Below are 20,338 nucleotides of genomic sequence, written 5' to 3'. Positions count from 1 at the left end.
CCTCAAAATTGTGTCTCAAACAGGCTGTTTCAAAAATGCTTGCTATTTCCTCCTAGAGGATGATGTCATCCTCCTGAGGAGGAGCAGCTGGCCAATCAGCGATCTACTCGGATGAATATTTTGTATGATTGCTATACGCCCACACCATTTTGTTGTTGGGGTGTGACCACATCAGGGTTTCCGTTAGCCGGTAATTGTTGTCTTTTTGGCCATAAAAAAAATATAATGAAAAGCTGATAAATACAATTGTTGCCGGCCAAATTGACTGGGAGAAAAAGCAAAGCACTCTAAAGAAAAGACAATGAAAACATTTATACTCGTAAATGATGATTATGAAATAAACCAAAACTTGTTTCTCAGAAGTGTAGCAGGTTGTGAACTCTACAATGTTTCTCTCCGAGAATGAGAACGGTAAATGACTGTATGCCTAATTAGTAATACAATGCACTTCTAGTGTGACAGGACAAAACAGAAACAGTTATGTCAAGGTGATGGAGACCTGCAAAGCAATGAGTCAGAAATGAATTTAACCAAATGATGGGTATTAATGGTTACTGTACATTTACTACTTGTGACATATGTAACGGGGAATTTGTCAAAATAAACAATCAAAGAACAAACAATTCACATGAAATAATGAATGCACAAAATTGACAGGAGACAGCTGAGTGGATTCTGGAGCGCTGAGCACATGCATTCTGGAGAGAGACGGGTGTGTAGGCTATTTTCGCTTCACACCCCTCCCCTTCTTCTTGTCTCATCATTTTAAATTATACTCAAGACGCATTGTCTTCACACATATTTCAGATGCTTTTCACTGGCAGCCCAACTCAATAATCAGCTAGGCCTTTTGCCACTCACCCTGCCTATGAAAGACTACCTCAAATGTCATTTCTCTCCTGTTCTATTGGTTTTCATATCAACAGTTCTTTCATTGTCTAGAAGACAAATACACAATCCTAGTCACAGTAGCAACCCATCCTAGTTGTTGCATCTTTAAAATCACCCTCTTTCTGAGTTTCCTAGCTGAGATTTTCACCTCTGTCATATACCGCTTGCATCAGGTGTGCTTTTTAGAATGGTGTTTTCCCTTTTCCACGCAAGTCGCATTTTGGCACATTTTTGAAAATTACTTTTTATTGGCTGCTTCATTACAGGAGTTGCATGTTTTGTTAAGATGAATTACCGCAATGGAAATGTGATTTGTGTCATGCTGAGAACTGTCAGTGGACGCCCTAATGTGTTACACACCCAACGCATAAGTGTCCGGTAAATTTCTCTAATGGCCAGTAAATTAAAATCTCCCCGGTCACGTTGTCTGGCGCCATATGTGCTTAACGGAAACCCTGGACCACACCATTCCAACACAGAAAAGCAGCTTTTTAAAGTACTTAATAAAAAATGATTGTAAGGAAAACAATTTCACTCATATTGTAGTTAATTAATTATAGGTTATATTTAATAGAAATCTGGAAACACTGGACAGTTACTTTAAATAACCTATGTTGCACACAGTGTGAGAATGTCATTCTAATTTTGTCATTTTAACGAACTGCCATTTGTGGGAAAAGGGGATATTGGCTTAGAACTGCTTGCGAGGCCCCTTTTACCAAGTAAACCAAGTAAACCAAACATTAAGAGCACTTTCCTAATATGGAGTTACACCCCCCTTTTGCCCTCAGAACAGCCTCAATTTGGCAGGGCTTGGACTCCACAAGGTGTCCAAAGCGTTCCACAGGGATGCTGGCCCATCTCGACTCCAATGATTCCCACAGTTGTGTCAAGATGGCTGGATGTCTTTTGGGTGGTGGACTTTTGGGTGGAAAAACCCAGCAGCGTTGCAGTTCTTGACACAAACCGGTGCGCTTGGCACCTACTACCATACCCCATTTAAAGCCACTTAAATCTTTTGTCTTGCCCATTCACCTTCTAAATGGCACACATACACTATCCATGTCTCAATTGTCTCAAGGCTTAAAAATACACTGCTCAAAAAAATTAAGGGAACACTAAAATAACACATCCTAGATCTGAATGAATGAAATATTCTTATTAAATACTTTTTTCTTTACATAGTTGAATGTGCTGACAACAAAATCACACAAAAATTATCAATGGAAATCAAATTTATCAACCCATGGAGGTCTGGATTTGGAGTCACACTCAAAATTAAAGTGGAAAACAACACTACAGGCTGATCCAACTTTGATGTAATGTCCTTAAAACAAGTCAAAATGAGGCTCAGTAGTGTGTGTGGCCTCCACGTGCCTGTATGACCTCCCTACAACGCCTGGGCATGCTCCTGATGAGGTGGCGGATGGTCTCCTGAGGGATCTCCTCCCAGACCTGGACTAAAGCATCCGCCAACTCCTGGACAGTCTGTGGTGCAACGTGGCGTTGGTGGATGGAGCGAGACATGATGTCCCAGATGTGCTCAATTGTATTCAGGTCTGGGGAACGGGCGGGCCAGTCCATAGCATCAATGCCTTCCTCTTGCAGGAACTGCTGATACACTCCAGCCACATGAGGTCTAGCATTGTCTTGCATTAGGAGGAACCCAGGGCCAACCGCACCAGCATATGGTCTCACAAGGGGTCTGAGGATCTCATCTCGGTACCTAATCGGCAGTCAGGCTACCTCTGGCGAGCACATGGAGGGCTGTGCGGCCCCCCAAAGAAATGCCACCCCACACCATGACTGACCCACTGCCAAACCGGTCATGCTGGAGGATGTTTTAGGCAGCAGAACGTTCTCCACGGCGTCTCCAGACTCTGTCACGTCTGTCACATGTGCTCAGTGTGAACCTGCTTTCATCTGTGAAGAGCACAGGGCGCCAGTGGCGAATTTGCCAATCTTGGTGTTCTCTGGCAAATGCCAAACATCCTGCACGGTGTTGGGCTGTAAGCACAACCCCCACCTGTGGACGTCGGGCCCTCATACCACCTCATGGAGTCTGTTTCTGACTGTTTGAGCAGACACATGCACATTTGTGGCCTGCTGGAGGTCATTTTGCAGGGCTCTGGCAGTGCTCCTCCTTGCACAAAGGCGGAGGTAGCGGTCCTGCTGCTGGGTTGTTGCCCTCCTACGGCCTCCTCCACGTCTCCTGATGTACTGGCCTGTCTCCTGGTAGCGCCTCCATGCTCTGGACACTACGCTGACAGACACAGCAAACCTTCTTGCCACAGCTCGCATTGATGTGCCATCCTAGATGAGCTGCACTACCTGAGCCACTTGTGTGGGTTGTAGACTCCGTCTCATGCTACCACTAGAGTGAAAGCACCGCCAGCATTCAAAAGTGACCAAAACATCAGCCAGGAAGCATAGGAACTGAGAATTGGTCTGTGGTCACCACCTGCAGAACCACTCCTTTATTGGGGGTGTCTTGCTAATTGCCTATAATTTCCACCTTTTGTCTATTCCATTTGCACAACAGCATGTGAAATTTATTGTCAATCAGTGTTGCTTCCTAAGTGGACAGTTTGATTTCACAGAAGTGTGATTGACTTGGAGTTACATTGTGTTGTTTAAGTGTTCCCTTTATTTTTTTGAGCAGTGTACATTTTTAACTTGTCTCCTCGCCTTCATCTACACTGATTTGAAGTGGATTTACCAAGTGACATCAATAAGGGATCATAGCTTTCACCTGGATTCACCTGGTCAGTATGTTTTGGAAAGAGCAGGTGTTCTTAATGTTTTGTATACACAGTATATGTGTATGTGAATATAATGAGAGATGCAAATTGTGTAAAATTGCATTGGAGTGTAAAAGGATTTAGCTGCCTACTAGACACGATCTTGTTAAGTGCATCTACGCAGCATTTTCCCTAGTTGACACCAAATATGTTCCTGGCTCATTTTATCAGTGTAATGCAGTGATGATAAATCCTACATCTTTAGTACATCATACAGTACATCCTTACATTTTGTTGATTTGAGTTTGCAGAGAACTGTAGCTTAGAAATGTGTGTGTCGTAAACATCTGTTAGTTAGCGACCGCTTTCAACACATCAGCTGAGCCAGTCCTCACATATTGAAATTCCTCAGTCACTTTTTGAGTTTGAACTGATGTCTCTGGGACCGTCAGTGACTGATTCTCCCTGTAAACTAAATGACACATTCTTTAGATGAGATGGAGAAGTTCTGTGTAAGTATGAGTCAGCAGTAATTCTCCAAGTGCTGCAGGCTGCTTTTGACTTACAGGTACAATATGGATACAGGGACACTGACAGAAACACATATGTGATTCTTCCCCGCTGTAAGGGGAGAGAATCGCTATTTTGTAGAATGGGGGAACTTAGAATGTAATACAATTTTATCAGTCCTGCCTTCAGGTTTCTACTCTACATTCTCCTGGCCAAGGCCACTCCAAACACCCATTCTACCTATTAAATTATCAACTGCCAGTTTTATTTGGTCTATTTTAGTGGTGGGAATTGCCAGCGACCTCACGATACGATATTATCACGATACTTACACTACGTCAAAAGTTTGGGGTCACTTAGAAATGGCCTTGTTTTTGAAAGAAAAGTATTTTTTGTTGTTGTCCATTTTTTAAATATCATCAAATTGATCAGAAATGCAGTGTAGACATTGTTAATGTTGTAAATGACTATTGTTGCTGGAAACGGCTGCCCCGGTGCACAACTGAGCAAGAGGACAAGTACATTAGAGTGTCTAGTGAGACGTCTGTTTCTCAAACAAGTCCTCAACTGGCAGCTTCATTAAATAGTACCCGCAAAACACCAGTCTCAACGTCAACAGTGAAGAGACGACTCTGGGATGCGGTCCTTCTAGGCAGAGTTGCAAAGAAAGCCATATCTCAGACTGGCCAATAAAAATAAAAGATTAAGATGGGCAAAAGAACACAGACACTGGACAGAGGAACTCTGCCTAGAAGGCCAGCATCCCAGAGTCGCCTCTTCACTGTTGACGTTGAGACTGGTGTTTTGCGGGTACTATTTAATGAAGCTGCCAGTTGAGGACTTGTGAGACGTCTGTTTCTCAAACTAGACACACTAATGCACTTGTCCTCTTGCTCAGCTGTTCACCGGGGCCTCCCACTCCTCTATTCTGGTTAGAGACAGTTTGTGCTGTTCTGTGAAGGGAGTAGTACACAGCGTTGTACGAGATCTTCGGTTTCTTGTCAATTTCTCGCATGGAATAGCCTTCATTTCTTAGAACAAGAATAGACTGACGAGTTTCAGAAGAAATGTCTTTGTTTCTGGCCATTTGGAGCCTGTAATCGAACCGACAAATGCTGATGCTCCAGATACTCAACTAGTCTGAAGAAGGCCAGTTTTATTGCTTCTTTAATCAGAACAACAGTTTTCAGCTGTGCTAACATAATTGCAACCAGCTACAATAGTCATTTACAACATTAACAATGTATACACTGTATTTCCGATCAATTTGATGTATTTTAATGGACAAAAAATTTGCTTTTCTTTCATAAACAAGGACATTTCTAAGTGACCCCAAGATTTTGAACCGTAGTGTAGGTGCCGATACGTATGTATTGAGATTCTCACGATTCTTTATATATTGCAATTCGATACTGTGATTTTTATTGCGATTTGATGTTCCAAACATATTGCTCACCATATGTCTGCAGTAGAGGGACAAGAGAGCCATAAGAAAAAGAGCTTTGATCAGTCATGGAAATAAATGTGCTGAAAACAAATTGGCTCTCTACTTAAAAAGAAGATGGGGAACAAGCTATGAAGGGAAAATACTGGAGTTTTGGTGCAGGTACAGCCAACTTGTGCAACAGTTATATTCCGATATTGTCAAAATGATATGATATAGTGTCAAAAATAACATCCCAATATGTAACTGTATTGAGTTTCTTCCCCCCGTCACTAGTCTATTTTTGGTCTAGTTTGGCTCTCCATTCTTCTGAGCAGGCCAGGGGGAAATGTTCTCTCTGACAGGTGGAAATCGATACAGTCCGTTGAATCAGTGAGTCTCGGCGATTCATCTTCCTGTCTCTCTCTCTGTTTCCTGACCTGTTTTCTCTCTCTCCTTTTCTCTAACCTTCCTTTCCTCAATCTCTTAGGTTGAATATAACCCTCTGTAACGCTCCTTTGCAGGTTGAATGTAATCTTCAGCAGATTTGATGAAGTCCAAAGATCTGGGAACATGATCCCATCCTCAGGTTCAGGTGAGTGATGCAGCTGTTGATTCATGGTTATTACCATGGCTTCTCGAGGTGTTTGTCTGTCTGTTTGCTTCCTGTGTTCCTCTCTCTTTCCTGTTCCTGTGTATTTTGTATGCACTTCTAGTTTCTGGAACTGTTTGAAGGACTCAAAATACGATGTTATTGACTGATGTTGACTAAGCTGAAAGCAGTTTCTCATGAAGCTATAGGGCTCTGCAGTGATGGCAATGAGGAGATCTACCCCATCTCGTCTCTCTTGCACGTGACTCTATGTCTCCGTAGGCTGGATATTTAGGCACATTTCGATTTGGGCTGAGGGAATTAAACACAACACAACTGGAGCTCATAGTCTTTACTTTTCTCCTTTTAAGTTTAGACTTTTTTCTACCAAATGCAGGAAGTGCCGCCTGAGATTTGGCAAAACAAGAAAATATCAGTCACTAGTGTTCTTTTGTACTTGTAGAAACATGTGGCTAGGATTTGGGATGGTGATAAACAGATTTTGCATCACTTCTGTTTGTCTGTCGAAGTTTTTGTTGTTCTCATCTGTGTGAGAGAACTAGGCCAGCAGCTATGCTTAGAAATGGAGTTCCTCTCTCCTACGGTTGTATTCTCACTCACTCCTCAATCTTTCCCCAGCTTTCTCTCTTCCCCCTCTCTCACCACTTGTTTTCCATCCTCACCTTCCTCCCCCTTGCTGTTCGCACCTTTGTGGCCTGGCTGTCTCCTGCCCATGTTAGGTCCTCTCAGACGTCATGCCAGTGTGTGGGTTAGTGTGTTGGTGAGAGGAGGCCAGACGGACATCCTGGGGCTTGAGTGGAGAAGTTTCCCCACAGGAGGACAGGCTCCTCTGGGCCTCAGATGTCGCATTCCCTCAGTGTAGCCATGCCTGTGTGTGTGTATGTGTAGGACTGTCCTTGTGTGTTTCATAGAAATTTCAGTGTTCACTGTCAGTGTGTAAGCAGAGCTGTGAGTTCTCTTTGCAGTGTCATGGGCAATGGCTCGCTGACTCCATTACATTCTAGCTGACTGGGTGTAGTGTTTGTTTGCAGGACAGGTAGAATGGCTGAGCTGAGGAGAACTGTGGAAACTGCTCAGCATTTAGGAACTATTTTCCATGCCCTCAGTAACTTCTCCCTCAAGGACAATTACTATGGACTTTACTGAGAGAGACAACACATCTATTATGGCAATCTAACCGCCCTGAGAAGTAGCACAGTAAATATATTCTATTTAAGTTAACCATAAGTTTTCTGTTTTATTGTGCATCACATCATTAACAATCCACTATGTCTGCTTTTGCTCAGTGTTGATCAGAGTCCAACTTTTCAAAGGGAGGAAACAGTTCAAGGACACCTCTCTTGGTGTAAGGGCTTTGTTGCTTCACCCCCTCACTATTTAAACTCATATTTCCAGATTACTTTCGGGCTCACACGGTTTTGATGACATTTTCATTGGAAAAGGAAAAGTAATAGATGATTCATTCCATGACACTTATTAAACTATTCATTATGCACTTGGCGCTGTCGTTTTGTTCTCCCCTAACGCTTCTGCTCAAATTAGGCGATGACTAAGATTTCCCCCTTAGCTTGCAACAAGGAGCTCAGCTCTCCACTCTCCACTCACTCAAATAGTTTCTGTGTGTACGTAAACAGCAGAGGACAGGAGTGCAGTCAACAGAACACAACATGGTAATGAGGGCCTTTTTGTTGTAGAGACGTGGGTCATATTCATTAGGCACCAAACATACTGAAACCGGGAGGGACTACCTGAACTTGACCAATAAGAAATGCTTGTTGTTATTGCAATGTGTTCTAATGAGTACTGCCATGGCCTTGTTCTGTGCAGCGTTGTGTGGGCCCGCTAGCCGTTGCCTGGAGACACAGATTGGGTTCAGAATGCTCTCAGCTAGTCAGTGAACTGAAGGAGTAGCTGTTCCTTTCCTTCAGACGAGATTAACCTCAGCCTCTCCTCAACCAGCTGTATTACCCCAAAGGAACACAGTAGAAATGTGGCTAATGGACTGAAACCAAAGGAAAGGGCATTGATTGTTGTTAGAGTCGTTATAAATAGTGTTCTGAATTGCATGCCCAAACATTTGTCTCCCTCTCCCTGTGTCAGTTTGGTTAGAGCAAGGAGACTGAGTAGTTCTTCTACTGTCAGGAGGAAAATGTATAGAGTGTCTCCCTCCACAAGAGTACACTTCAGAAACCTATTGAATTTCATCTCTATCTGTAGTCCTAATCTGTATTCCCCAAAAGGGCATACATATGCTGCAAGTAGACCATGCTCCAGTTCAGTTGACATGAAATAGGAGCTTTAGCAATTAATCGTCCTTGGATAGAGAGATGACGGAATATGATGTTTGGACTGTCCTGACTCCTGAGGTGTCAGCACTGGGCTTTCCCCCTCGAGAGGTGAAAGGTTGTGGTATGTAGGGTGCTTGGCTGCTGTCTGATTGGGGATGGAAATCTCATAAAGACGTACTGTAGATGTCACATTGCTACATTGTGATTTGGCCTAACTCTCCAGATGACTCTTGTAGAAGGCTTCTAGGTACTGTTGATGATAGACTTATGAGATAAAGATACAGACAGAGCAGCCATCTATTGACTCAGTTTGTGCTGCTTGTTGTACTGTATGTTCACCCCCCATGATGCCTCTGTTAAATCTCATGCCAAAGTTACGTGGTAGGATAAATGCTTTTCAGCTGAAAGCCCAAATGTTACTCCTCTGCAAAATGAGGGGGCCACTGCAGCCTGAGCCTCTTGTTCTGGTGAGGGAGAGGTATGGCAGCGGTATCGGGTGCAGTAGTCACAAGACTAGAACAGGATGAAGGAAAGGGAGGGGATGGAGAGAGGAGAACAGGGAGAGAGAGAGAGACACACAGACGTAAAGCAACATTCTCCCTGACTGTTCACTATTCTCTCTGCTCTGCGTGGAAGGAAGGCTTTGCACTATGACAACCGGGGAAGGTAAGAGCATGAATGGACTGGACTCTTTAATGTCGAGGGCAGAACACACTGGACTCTGGCTCAGGTGCTAATGGTTGTAGAGCTTTTCCTTCCATCTTTCTCTCTTTCCTCTCTCTCTCTCCTGGCCTATTTAGAGGTGCACTGGGGGAGAGGGGGGGGGGGGGGGGGGGGGCAGTTTTTTGCAAAGGAGAGAAAATCATATTAACCCTTTTCCTATTTATTTTGTGTCTTTCTTGTGAGACAATGTACCACTTTGAGATTGTATGCGCAGGTCATATTGTCCAGACAGTGGGCTGCTGTATTCCAGCACTCTGAATAGAGAAGAATTTGTTATTGTTTACTATGTGAGCCATTCTGATTCTAGGAGATGTTATTATGATAAAACAGACCACTGTTTTGGTGTGTAGTTTTATATAGCCTATATCACACCGCTACCATTTCAAACATTAAACATTGTATTTCACGCCTCTTTGCCTCCCTGCAGTTTTAATGTGGGAAATGATTCGCCCCCTCAGCTTGCTGCTTCATGAGTCTGTTTTGGGTTCTGCTGTTTTGGCGATAAGATGCTGCGTCGTCGGTCACTGCTCGCTCAATCTCACTGTACCTGTGTCTAACTTCAGATCAACCTGTACAATAAGCAGTATTGAGGGCACTTTAAGTAACATGTGTTTAATAGCCTACTTCAGGTCAAATATATCTTATTGAAGTCTCCTCCAAGATGTCCCTCTCCCTCTTCACAACAGGAGGCTGCAGTGCCCCCAACACTTTGTGACGTCTGTGTAAAACCTTTTTTATGTATTTTTGTTGCAGGACATTTCTAGAAGTCATATACATAATGCAGTGAGAGGACTGAAGGATGGCTCTCATTGGAGTGTTATTAATAACTCTGCCTGGGTGATGGGCTCGAGCCAAGTCACTGTGAATTATGCTGTAATAATAATGTGTCAGCTGGTGCTTTGGTTAGAAAGCATCCTTGTGTTAAATCCTTGGGGTTCCATGGTACGTTAGCTCATGTTAAGACTGTTTGTCTCCTACACACGGTCCTGTGGGTGTGTGCGTGTGTGTTATATTAAACACTGCAGACTAGAGATGGCCTGCTTGTCTTTCCCACAAGGCTCAGCTCTGAGGAAGCAGAACACCAGTTGTTACCTTGTTTTCACAGTTAAGACCATGTACCTGTTATAATGAGTCACACGCCTCACCTTCTACTGCTAGTCTCGTGGTGCTGACTGGGAGCGCTGTGTGAGCTGCCTTCAGTGTGTGTGTGTGTGTGTGCGTGCAAGGTTCTTGAAAGGAACATTCAAAGGAGGGGAAGAGATGGTTAACACAGGCCAGAGATGGAATTCAGATTCAAAAGAAAGCCTTTTAATCACATCACACACTCAGAGGATCGCACGGGGCAAGCTGCGACACACACACACACACACACACACACACACACACACACACACACACACACACACACACACACACACACACACACACAATGGATGCTGCAGCTCTGTACAGCATAAAGAAGTGTAGTGCTCCACACGGTCTACGCAACGGATTCGATGGAGCTTCGTTTGCGTAGGTCTCTGCGTAGTTCTACTTACTTTTGTGCGGCGGAATTTTTGGAACGCGACGCAAACTGTGAAATCACTGTGGCAAGCCCTTTGAAGAGAGTCTGTTAATAGCTGTACTGTTATGTAAACACTAGAGTTCAGTCAGTTTCTGACGGTGTTGGACCTGGTGCGTTGACCTGCTCAGGTAAGATGGCCCACCGCTGTCTCTGTCTTTCCTCCCTGTGGTGACTGAAAACGGCAGGTTGAATTTAGTGCTGTTTTCTGCTCTCTTAAAATGCCACAACCACCCAATGGCCCAAACAGCTCTGCACTTAACAGTGGTCAGTGACTCATAAGTTGTTTGTTGTGCGTGTTTCTGACTGAGTAACTTCATGGGGCTGGCTGTCATGCATCAGGTCAAGCTGCTTTTTGCCCTGTCGTGAAAGCTTTGTGTTTGTTCCCTGAGGCAGAAGATATTTGGAAGGAAAAGCTTAGCTCATATTTTCATCCAGCAGCTTTTTGATCAAAGCTTTCTCTGTCAGACACGCTAGGCTACGGCCGGGCAATACATAACCACACAGTTGATCCTCGGTCCTCCTTGGAAGAGTCCGTCTTGTCTGTTGTGACAGAGAGCTGAAAGCTGCTATGAATTTCAGACGAGGTTGGTCAATATTATGGTGAAATGAGAAGATTAGATGTACACAGGCAATCTGATCTTTTGACTTCCGATTTGTACCACCTCCATATGTGGATCTGAATCCTAATACAAAGCCGATCCTCCATATGCGACCTCTGTCTGGACGCTCGGGTCAGATTTATGTTCCTCTGAAGTGGTTTTTATGCACATGACCTGCTGTTACCACGACAACCAAATCAAATCAATCAAATGTTACATGCTTTGTAAACAACAGGTGTAGACTAAAAGTAAAACGCTTACTGACGGGTCCTGTTCCAACAATTCAAGTTAAAGATTAAAACAATTGAAATAGTGACACAAGGAATAAATAAACAGTGAATAACAATAACGAGTAAAAATAACATGGCTATATACAGGGAGTGCCGAGTCGATGGGCAGGGGTACGAGGTAACAACTACCCCAAAACTTAAAGGAACAGTGACAGGATATGACCACTACATCTGTTTGCTACCTCAAGAGGCTACATCAGAGTGAATGTGCACATTTTATATGGGTCACATTCCAGTCACTGTGGCAGAGTACCATTCCAGTGCTGGTCACTGGGGCAGAGTGGGGGTGGTGGCAGGGTGTACGTAACTTAGACCCTTGACAGCTGTGTGTGTGTGTGTGTGTGTGTGTGTGTGTGTGTGTGTGTGTGTGTGTGTGTGTGTGTGTGTGTGTGTGTGTGTGTGTGTGTGTGTGTGTGTGTGTGTGTGTGTGTGAAGGGTGGACGAAACACCAGAGGCCTGGTGAGAATAACCTGTACCCATTCATCGACTTCCAAATGCCAGTGCTAGTATGTAAGACAAGTAGAAGTAGCCTACGTGTCCACAGGGATAGTAGAGAGAGTTCAAGGACAGAGTGAAGCTCTGTTCATTCAAACCAACCATATGTTATGGCTTTTATTCTCTCAAAGACTCCCTATCATATCCCCATCACTGTTGTTGGGAAATGTGATGCATAAATATGGACATGCATGTTGTTCATTAGATAAGAGATAAAACTGTTGGTTTTGATAAGATGGATCTTGAATGATGTATTATGTTTTTGATTCCAGAGGCCCGAGTAAGCGAGACTGAAATCACTTACCATAAACAAACTGTGTGAATGTCCCTGTTGTCCACTTCATTCTCTGTCCATGAGGGTGCCAACCAAGTGGATTCTGTGAATAGCCATCTGCCCACGTGGACCTTGTAATGAATGAATGGATGTCTTTGAGGTCTGTGTAAGGGTGTACAGGACCTACTTGCCAGGGCATGGGCGGCTCTGCCAAAGCTTAACTAAAGGTTTGCCACCCATCAGGGAAAACAGTCAGTGCATGTTACCAACTGGGTTTTTGCTTGGCCTACTAATCTGCTCTTCAGACAGTTTTCACCAAGTACGTGTGTTGTTGTCTGCTGTAACAGTGTTGGTCTTCAAAAATCTCTCCCGGGCTTCAGTGTTCATTTGATCGGACTGTGTGTGATGTGCCTCAAATGCAAAACAAGCAGTTGCTACGTGTACAGTCTTAACAGCAGCAGTCAATTCACTGTGACTCTGTCTCTCTTTCTCTGCTCATCCCTCTGCTGCCTGCTCAGAGGAAATGGCTTCTGATACATAACATACGGCCTCATTGCCTTCGTATCATCACCTCTCTGCCATCAGAAATAAATGAAGCTCTGAGTCTTTGATTCAGTTGCACATTAACTATTGGAGCCCTAAGACAGTCACAATAACTAGCTGTTGAATGTCATTAGCTGAACTCTGCTCTGCTGCCACTACAGTCATGTTTATGCTTTCTACAGGGAGATAACGGGAAATTAATGCCTTTGACAGTAGGGGGGTGCATGAGACAAATTATAAGATATATAGCCGGCCGCAGCCTAACACATGAGATAAAACATAGAAGGGTATTATACAAAGAACGCTAGGACTATAATTTCACTGCGTTATGTTGCTGAAGCTATGGCTGTGCCAGTCAGACCTCTAGGTGAAAAGTTGATGCACTGACCCCTCTTACTGCCCTTGCTACAACCATAGGAGTACCAGTGACAGAATATCCATTATCCATCACTGTCTGTCTTGCCATAGACCCGGGGGATATCTCAAAGTTCTATCAGTGTTGGGTTAACTGACGTTGCCCTTCAGCCTGCTGTATGGCCTTCCTCACTGACAGATAGAAGGCTGCTGTCTTTCATCTCAACCTTTTTGAGTGACTTGTCATTAGAACTATATGCTCCTCTGTAGACAGACAGACAGGGAGAGAGAGAACAAGGGAGAAAGTGAAGCAGAGAGACTGGCTACTGTGAAGTTTGACTTCTGGGTGTTTAGTTATAATGAGGTCATATAGCCCAGGCCATTGAAATGGCTGCAGTGTGTCTCACAGTACAAATGTGTCTCTGTGCTGTGATAACATTTCCCCCCCAAAATGGCCATTGTTTGTTTTCTGTCCATGGTATTTTAGAGTCTGAATCCAAGCATTTAGTGTACTGCCCGGGTCTGAACTAGGCCCGGCATTATATCTTGTTTGTTGAATGGTTTTCACGAATGTCATGGTTCAGAATAAATTCTATGTTGTCTGGACTTGAAGAGATAACTAAGCATTTCCCCTAACCCTGACTGTTAGGATGCTGTTGCTTGCTCTGTAGCCCCAGTCAGTCTGTCCACCACCATGACGTCTTTTTTGTCCAGCTGTTACATTGGAAATTAATCTTCTCCTCGCCTCAAATCCCCCATACAACCCTAAAACACACATATTTGAGAGGAGCACAGTTAAGCTAGTTTTGCCCTGCTTAAGGGTACAACGGTAGAAATGATAGGTGACCTCATGAATCATGACAGTAGTACACAACCTGCTAATAACATTTTATTTGTCACATGCTTCGTAAACAACCGGTGTAGACTAACAGTGAAATTCTTACTTACGGCCCTTCCCCATAATGCAGAGAGAGAGATAATAGAAAAATAATAACACGAGGGAAAAATAACTTCTATATACACAGGGTACCAGTACCGAGTCTATGTGCTGGGATATACAGGTCATTGAGGTAGATATGTACATATAGGTAGGGTTAAAGTGACTTGGCAACAGGATAGATAATAAACATTAACAGCAGTGTATGTGATGAGTCTAAAGAGTTGGTGCAAAAAGGGTCAATGCAGATAGTCTGGGTAGCTATTGGTTAACTATTTAACAACAAAAAGAAGTGCCATGTATGTAAAATGTGTGTAGAAATACATGCAACAACAAAAGAAAAAGCTGTAAAAACATATTTTTTTTGAGCTCCCGAAAAGAGGGGGGGGGCTTAGGAAAAAAACAACACTACCGATAAGTTTAGGGTCACTTAGAAATGTCCTTGTTTTTGAAAGATAAGCACATTTCTTGTCCATTTAAAAAAAACATCAAATTGATCAGAAATACAGTGTTGACATGGTTAATGTTGTAAATTACTATTGTATCTGGAAATGGCAGATTTTTTTTATGGAATATCTACATAGGCGTAGAGAGGTCCATTATCAGCAACCATCACTCTTGTGTTCCAATGGCACGTTGTGTTAGCTAATCCAAGTTCATCATTTTAAAAGGCTAATTGATCATTAGAAAACCCTTTGCAATTATGTTATTACAGCTGAAAACTGTTGTTCTGATTAAAGAAGCAATAAAACTGTCCTTTAGACTAGTTGAGTATCTGGAGCATCAGCATTTGTGGGTTCAATTACAGGCTCAAAATGACCAGAAACAAAGCACTTTCTTCTGAAACTCGTCAGTCTATTCTTGTTCTGAGAAATGAAGGCTATTCCATGCGAGAAATTGCCAAGAAACTGAAGATCTGGTACAATGCTGTGTACTACTCCTTTCACAGAACAGCGCAAACTGGCTCTAACCAGAATAAAAAGAGGAGTGGGAGGCCCCGGTGCACAACTGAACAAGAGGACAAGTACATTAGTGTCTAGTTTGAGAAACAGACGTCTCACAAGTCCTCAACTGGTAGCTTCATTAAATAGTACCCATAAAACACCAGTCTCAGCGTCAACATTGAAGAAGCGACTCCGGGATGCGGTCCTTCTAGGCAGAGTTGCAAAGAAACAGCCATATCTCAGACTGGCCAATAAAAATAAAATATTAAGATGGGCAAAAGAACACAGACACTGACAGAGGAACTCTGCCTAGAAGATCAGCATCACGAAGTCGCCACTTCACTGTTGACATTGAGACTGGTGTTTTGCGGGTACTATTTAATGAAGCTGCCAGTTGAGGACTTGTGAGACGTCTGTTTCTCAAACTAGACACTCTAATGTACTTGTCCTCTTCTTCATGTGCTTCTCTTTCAAAAACAAGGACATTTCTAAGTGACACCCAACTTTTGAACGTTAGTGTACATGTACAGTACCAGTCAAAAGTTTGGACCTACTCATTCAAGGGTTTTTCTTTATTTTCACTATTATCTACATTGTAGAGTTATGAAATAGCACATATAGAATCATGTAGTAACCAAAAAAGTGTTAAATCAAAATATATTTGAGATACTTCAAAGTAGCCACCCTTTGCCTTGATGACAGCGTTGCACACTCTTGGCATTCTCTCAACCAGCTTCATGAGGTAGTCACCTGGAATGCATTTCAATTAACAGGTGTGCTTTGTTAAAAGTTACTTTGTGCAATTAATTTCCTTAATGTGTTTGAGCCAGTCAGTTGTGTTGTGACAAGTTAGGGGTGGTATACAGACGATAGCCCTATATGGTAAAAGACCAAGTCCATATTATGGCAAGAACAGCTCAAATAAGCAAAGAGAAACGACAGTCCATCATTACTTTAAGACATGAAGGTCAGTCAATCCGGAAAATTTTGCCGTCTCCAAAACCATCAAGCGCTATGATGAAACTGGCTCTCATAAGGAAGACCCAGTTACCTCTGATGCAGAGGATAAGTTCATTAGTATAACTGCACCTCAGAATGCAGCCCAAATAAATGCTTCACAGAATTCAAGTAACAGACACATCTCAACATCAACTGTTCAGAGGAGAATGCTGTTGGGGCAGTATGCGAATTGGAGTGGGTCCAGGGTGTCTGGGATGATAGTGTTGATGTGAGCCATGACCAGCCTTTCAAGGCATTTCATGGCTACAGATGTGAGTGCAACGGGGCGATAGTCATTTAGACAGATTACCTTGGCGTTCTTGTGCACAAGGACTATGGTGGTCTGCTTGAACTATGTAGGTATTACAGACTGGGTCAGGGAGAGGTTGAAAATGTCAGAGGCCCTTACTTGCGTTTCTTAAGCAGAGGAGATGTACTTTATGATGAGAGCCAGCACTCTGTTGACTTTACCACAGTCTTGTCTACAACACTCTAAACATTTACCCTTTACTTGGCCACACTTTAGGAGGAATACTTTGCCTCTGCTCTTTTTCAGCGGTTGCTCATTCCTGTCTGCTCACCCTGGCAACCATGTAGGCAATCACCAATCATGGCCCTTAAGTAGGAGAGACCCTACTGGTATGGTAGCTCCTTGGGGACACACTTAGTCTACCTCCCGGAGGACAGCATTTTTACTTTGTTGGCTGTCTAACACCCAGCTAGGCTAAAATTAATGAATAGATCATTTCAAGCACAGAATTCATTAATGATCAGTGGTTTCTTATTGAAAGGAGTGGAGAGTTTTTGTGCTCTCTTATCATTGGCTGACCAGGCAGAGTTTGACCAGGCAGAAGAACTCTGGTCCTCTGTGACACAGGATCGACCAAGAGTCTCAAAGTGGTTTGTCACAGCTATTCTATGGTTACTTTACCATTGCAACAGAGTGGATGTGAGCTCCTCCCATAGCGGGCTATCAATGTATGGTATCAAGAGCTCTATTCTCTTCTTCCCTCTTTCTCTTTTCCTAGTCCCAATATTACATCCACATGTATTTTAAATCTCTACATTATAGGGAAGAAAATTGTCAAATGCTTTAGTCATGGTTATTATTATTCAGTGCTGCATGAGGTACAGTTAATGTCGGAAGTTTACATACACTTAGGTTGGAGTCATTAAAACTCGTTTTTCAACCACTCCACACATTTCTTGTTAACAAACTATAGTTTTGGCAAGTCGGTTAGGACATCTACTTTGTGCATGACACAAGTAATTTTTCCAACAATTGTTTGCAGACAGATTATTTCACTTATAATTCACTGTATCACAATTCCAGTGGGTCAGAAGTTTACATACACTAAGTTAACTGTGCCTTTAACCAGCTTGGAAAATTATAGAAAATGATGTCATAGCTTTAGAAGCTTCTGATAGGCTAATTGACATCATTTGAGTCAATTGGAGGCGTACCTGTGGATGTATTTCAAGGCCTACCTTCAAACTCAGTGCCTCTATGCCTGACATCACCAAGACCTCAGAAAAATAATTGCAGACCTCCACAAGTCTGGTTCATCCTTGGGAGCAATTTCCAAACGCCTGAAGGTACCACGTTCATCTGTACAAACAATTGTACGCAAGTATAAACACCATGGGACCACGCAGCCGTCATACCACTCAGGAAGGAGACGCGTTCTGTCTCCTAGAGATGAACGTACTTTGGTGTGAGAAGTGCAATTCAATCCCAGAACAACAGCAAAGGACCCTGTGAAGATGCTGGAGGAAACCGGTACAAAAGTATCTATATCCACAGTGAAACGACTCCTATATCGACATAACCTGAAAAGCCGCTCAGCAAGGAAGAAGCCACTGCTCCAATACCGCCATAAAAAAAACAGACTACGGTTTGCAACTGCACATGGGGACGAAGATCGTACTTTTTGGAGAAATGTCATCTGGTCTGATGAAACAAAAATAGAACTGTTAGGCCATAATGACCATCGTTATGTTTGGAGGAGAAAGGGGGAGGCTTGCAAGCCGAAGAACACCATCCCAACCGTGAAGCACAGGGGTGGCAGCATCATGTGGTGGGGGTGCTTTGCTGCAGGAGGGACTGGTGCACTTCACAAAATAGATGGCATCATGAGGGAGGAAATTATGTGGATATATTGAAGCAACATCTCAAGACATCAGTCAGGAAGTTAAAGCTTGGTCACAAATGGGTCTTCCAAATGGACAATGACCCCAAGCATACTTCCAAAGTTGTGGCAAAATGGCTTAATGGCAACAAAGTCAAGGTATTGGAGTGGCCATCACAAAGCCCTGACCTCAATCCTATAGAAAATGTGTGGGCAGAACTGAAAAAGCGTGTGTGAGCAAGGAGGCCTACAAACCTGACTCAGTTACACCAGCTTTGTCAGGAGGAATGGGCCAAAATTCACCCAACTTATTGTGGGAAGCTTGTGGAAGGCTACCTGAAACGTTTGACCCAAGTTAAACAATGTAAAGGCAATGCTACCAAATACTAATTGAGTGTATGTAAACTTCTGTCCCACTGGGAATGTGATGAAAGAAATGAAAGCTGAAATAAAAATCTCTCTCCTATTATTCTGACATTTCACATTCTTAAAATAAAGTGGTGATCCTAACTGACCTAAGACAGGGAATATTTACTCAGATTAAATGTCAGGAATTGTGAATAACTAAGTTTAAATGTATTTGGCTAAGGTGTATGTAAACTTCCGACTTCAACTGTATATGTGTGTATGCGTGTGTGTATGCGTGTGTGTCTCTGTGTGTGTGTGTGTCTAAGAGTAGCGAGGGATGTTTGCTTTATAGTCGTCCACATTTAGAGATATCACTGTAATGACATTGTACTATTTGTGCTGAACCATTAGCCTCTAGCCCTCAGACTCCTCTAAACTGCTGGCTAGAGTGTCAGCTTCGCAGACTGACAGACCAATTGTCATGCCAAGACAGCACAATGAAATCTGGGACCAGGCTAACTCCCCCCAGATTAGCTGAGTGCTCAGAGCACCTGAAGCCTGACACAGTCAGAACAGGACAGGAGAAGCTGGCCTGGGAGGAACTAAATCAAATATATTGTGTCAGGGTGTCTTTAGTCTCTCCCTGCAGTTTAGGACAGACAGGAGAAAAGCATCTCGTGAGTTTAAAAAATCCCCCAAATATGAATATGTGGCCCAGGGATCACCAGTGCTGCCTGCACTGCAGTTAGGATGCTGTGTGGAGAGTGAAATTAGCATTCTCATCTGCTTCTGCTTCTGCAGTCGCTGGAGCCTGCAGCTAGTGGACACATTGTGTAGTGTGCTGTACTCTGTGGTTATGACAGTCACCCTCAGTGAGTTCTTATGACAGTTTGTTTTGTCATGCTGTCCGTACAGTAATCATAACATGAGAATGGCCCACCATTACCTCATTATTCCTCTCAGAGAATGTCATAATAACCAGTTTATCTTGGCAGGGCAATCACTTCCCCCTCTCTCTACTTTCATCATCCTATCTTTGTTTCTCCATTCTCTCTCTTCTCTCTATTTCCTCTATCTCCTCTCTCTATCTTTAGAACTCTGTTCAGAACAGTACATTGTCAACCAAGTTTCTGTAACATTCCTGAAGTCTGAGAACTGTGAGCTATTTTGGTTCTTCTGAACTGTCTCGCCTGGCTTATTTTCTCTTCCATGTAGTTGTCTGGCTCTAGCTAGCAGTTTCCTGCACAATATTGTTTTATAGCTGGATTCCAGCAGCAGTCAGAATGGGGTCAGTGCTGTTTGGGATGTTTAACAGTGGAAGAGAGAGGATGCATCCTAAATGACACCCTATCCCCTATTGGGGGCTCCCAAGTGGCGCAGCGGTCTAAGGCACTGCATCTCAGTGCAAGAGGCGTCACTACAGTACCTGGTTCGAATCCAGGCTGCATCACATCCGGCCGTGATTGGGAGTCCCGGGCGGCGCACAATTGGCCCAGCGTCGTCTGGGTTTTGCCCGGGGTAGGCCGTCATTGTAAATAAGAATTTGTTCATAACTGACTTGCCTAGTTCTATAAAAGTAAAACATTTTTTTTTTTAATGCATTGCACTACTTTTTATTTATTTTTATTTAACTACATAGGAAATAGGGTGCCATTTGTAACCCAGTCATAGAC

General features: G+C 43.3%; 1 protein-coding gene across 1 annotated transcript in view; it reads left to right on the top strand.

Annotated features, from left to right (window-relative positions):
* LOC120058323 (CLIP-associating protein 1-like) overlaps window positions 1-20,338 on the top strand; it is an 86,395-nt gene that overhangs the window by 34,318 nt on the left and 31,739 nt on the right. Inside the window, exon 7 of the mRNA XM_039006905.1 lies at window positions 6,090-6,160. Within this exon, the coding sequence (XP_038862833.1) occupies window positions 6,090-6,160 (71 nt within the window). The remainder of the gene's footprint in view (window positions 1-6,089; window positions 6,161-20,338) is intronic.

The sequence above is a fragment of the Salvelinus namaycush genome, chromosome 13 (genome assembly GCF_016432855.1).
Source record: "Salvelinus namaycush isolate Seneca chromosome 13, SaNama_1.0, whole genome shotgun sequence".
NCBI lineage: Eukaryota > Metazoa > Chordata > Actinopteri > Salmoniformes > Salmonidae > Salvelinus > Salvelinus namaycush.
The sequence above is the reverse complement of the archived record's forward strand: the minus strand, read 5'-3'. Positions and strand labels throughout refer to the sequence as shown.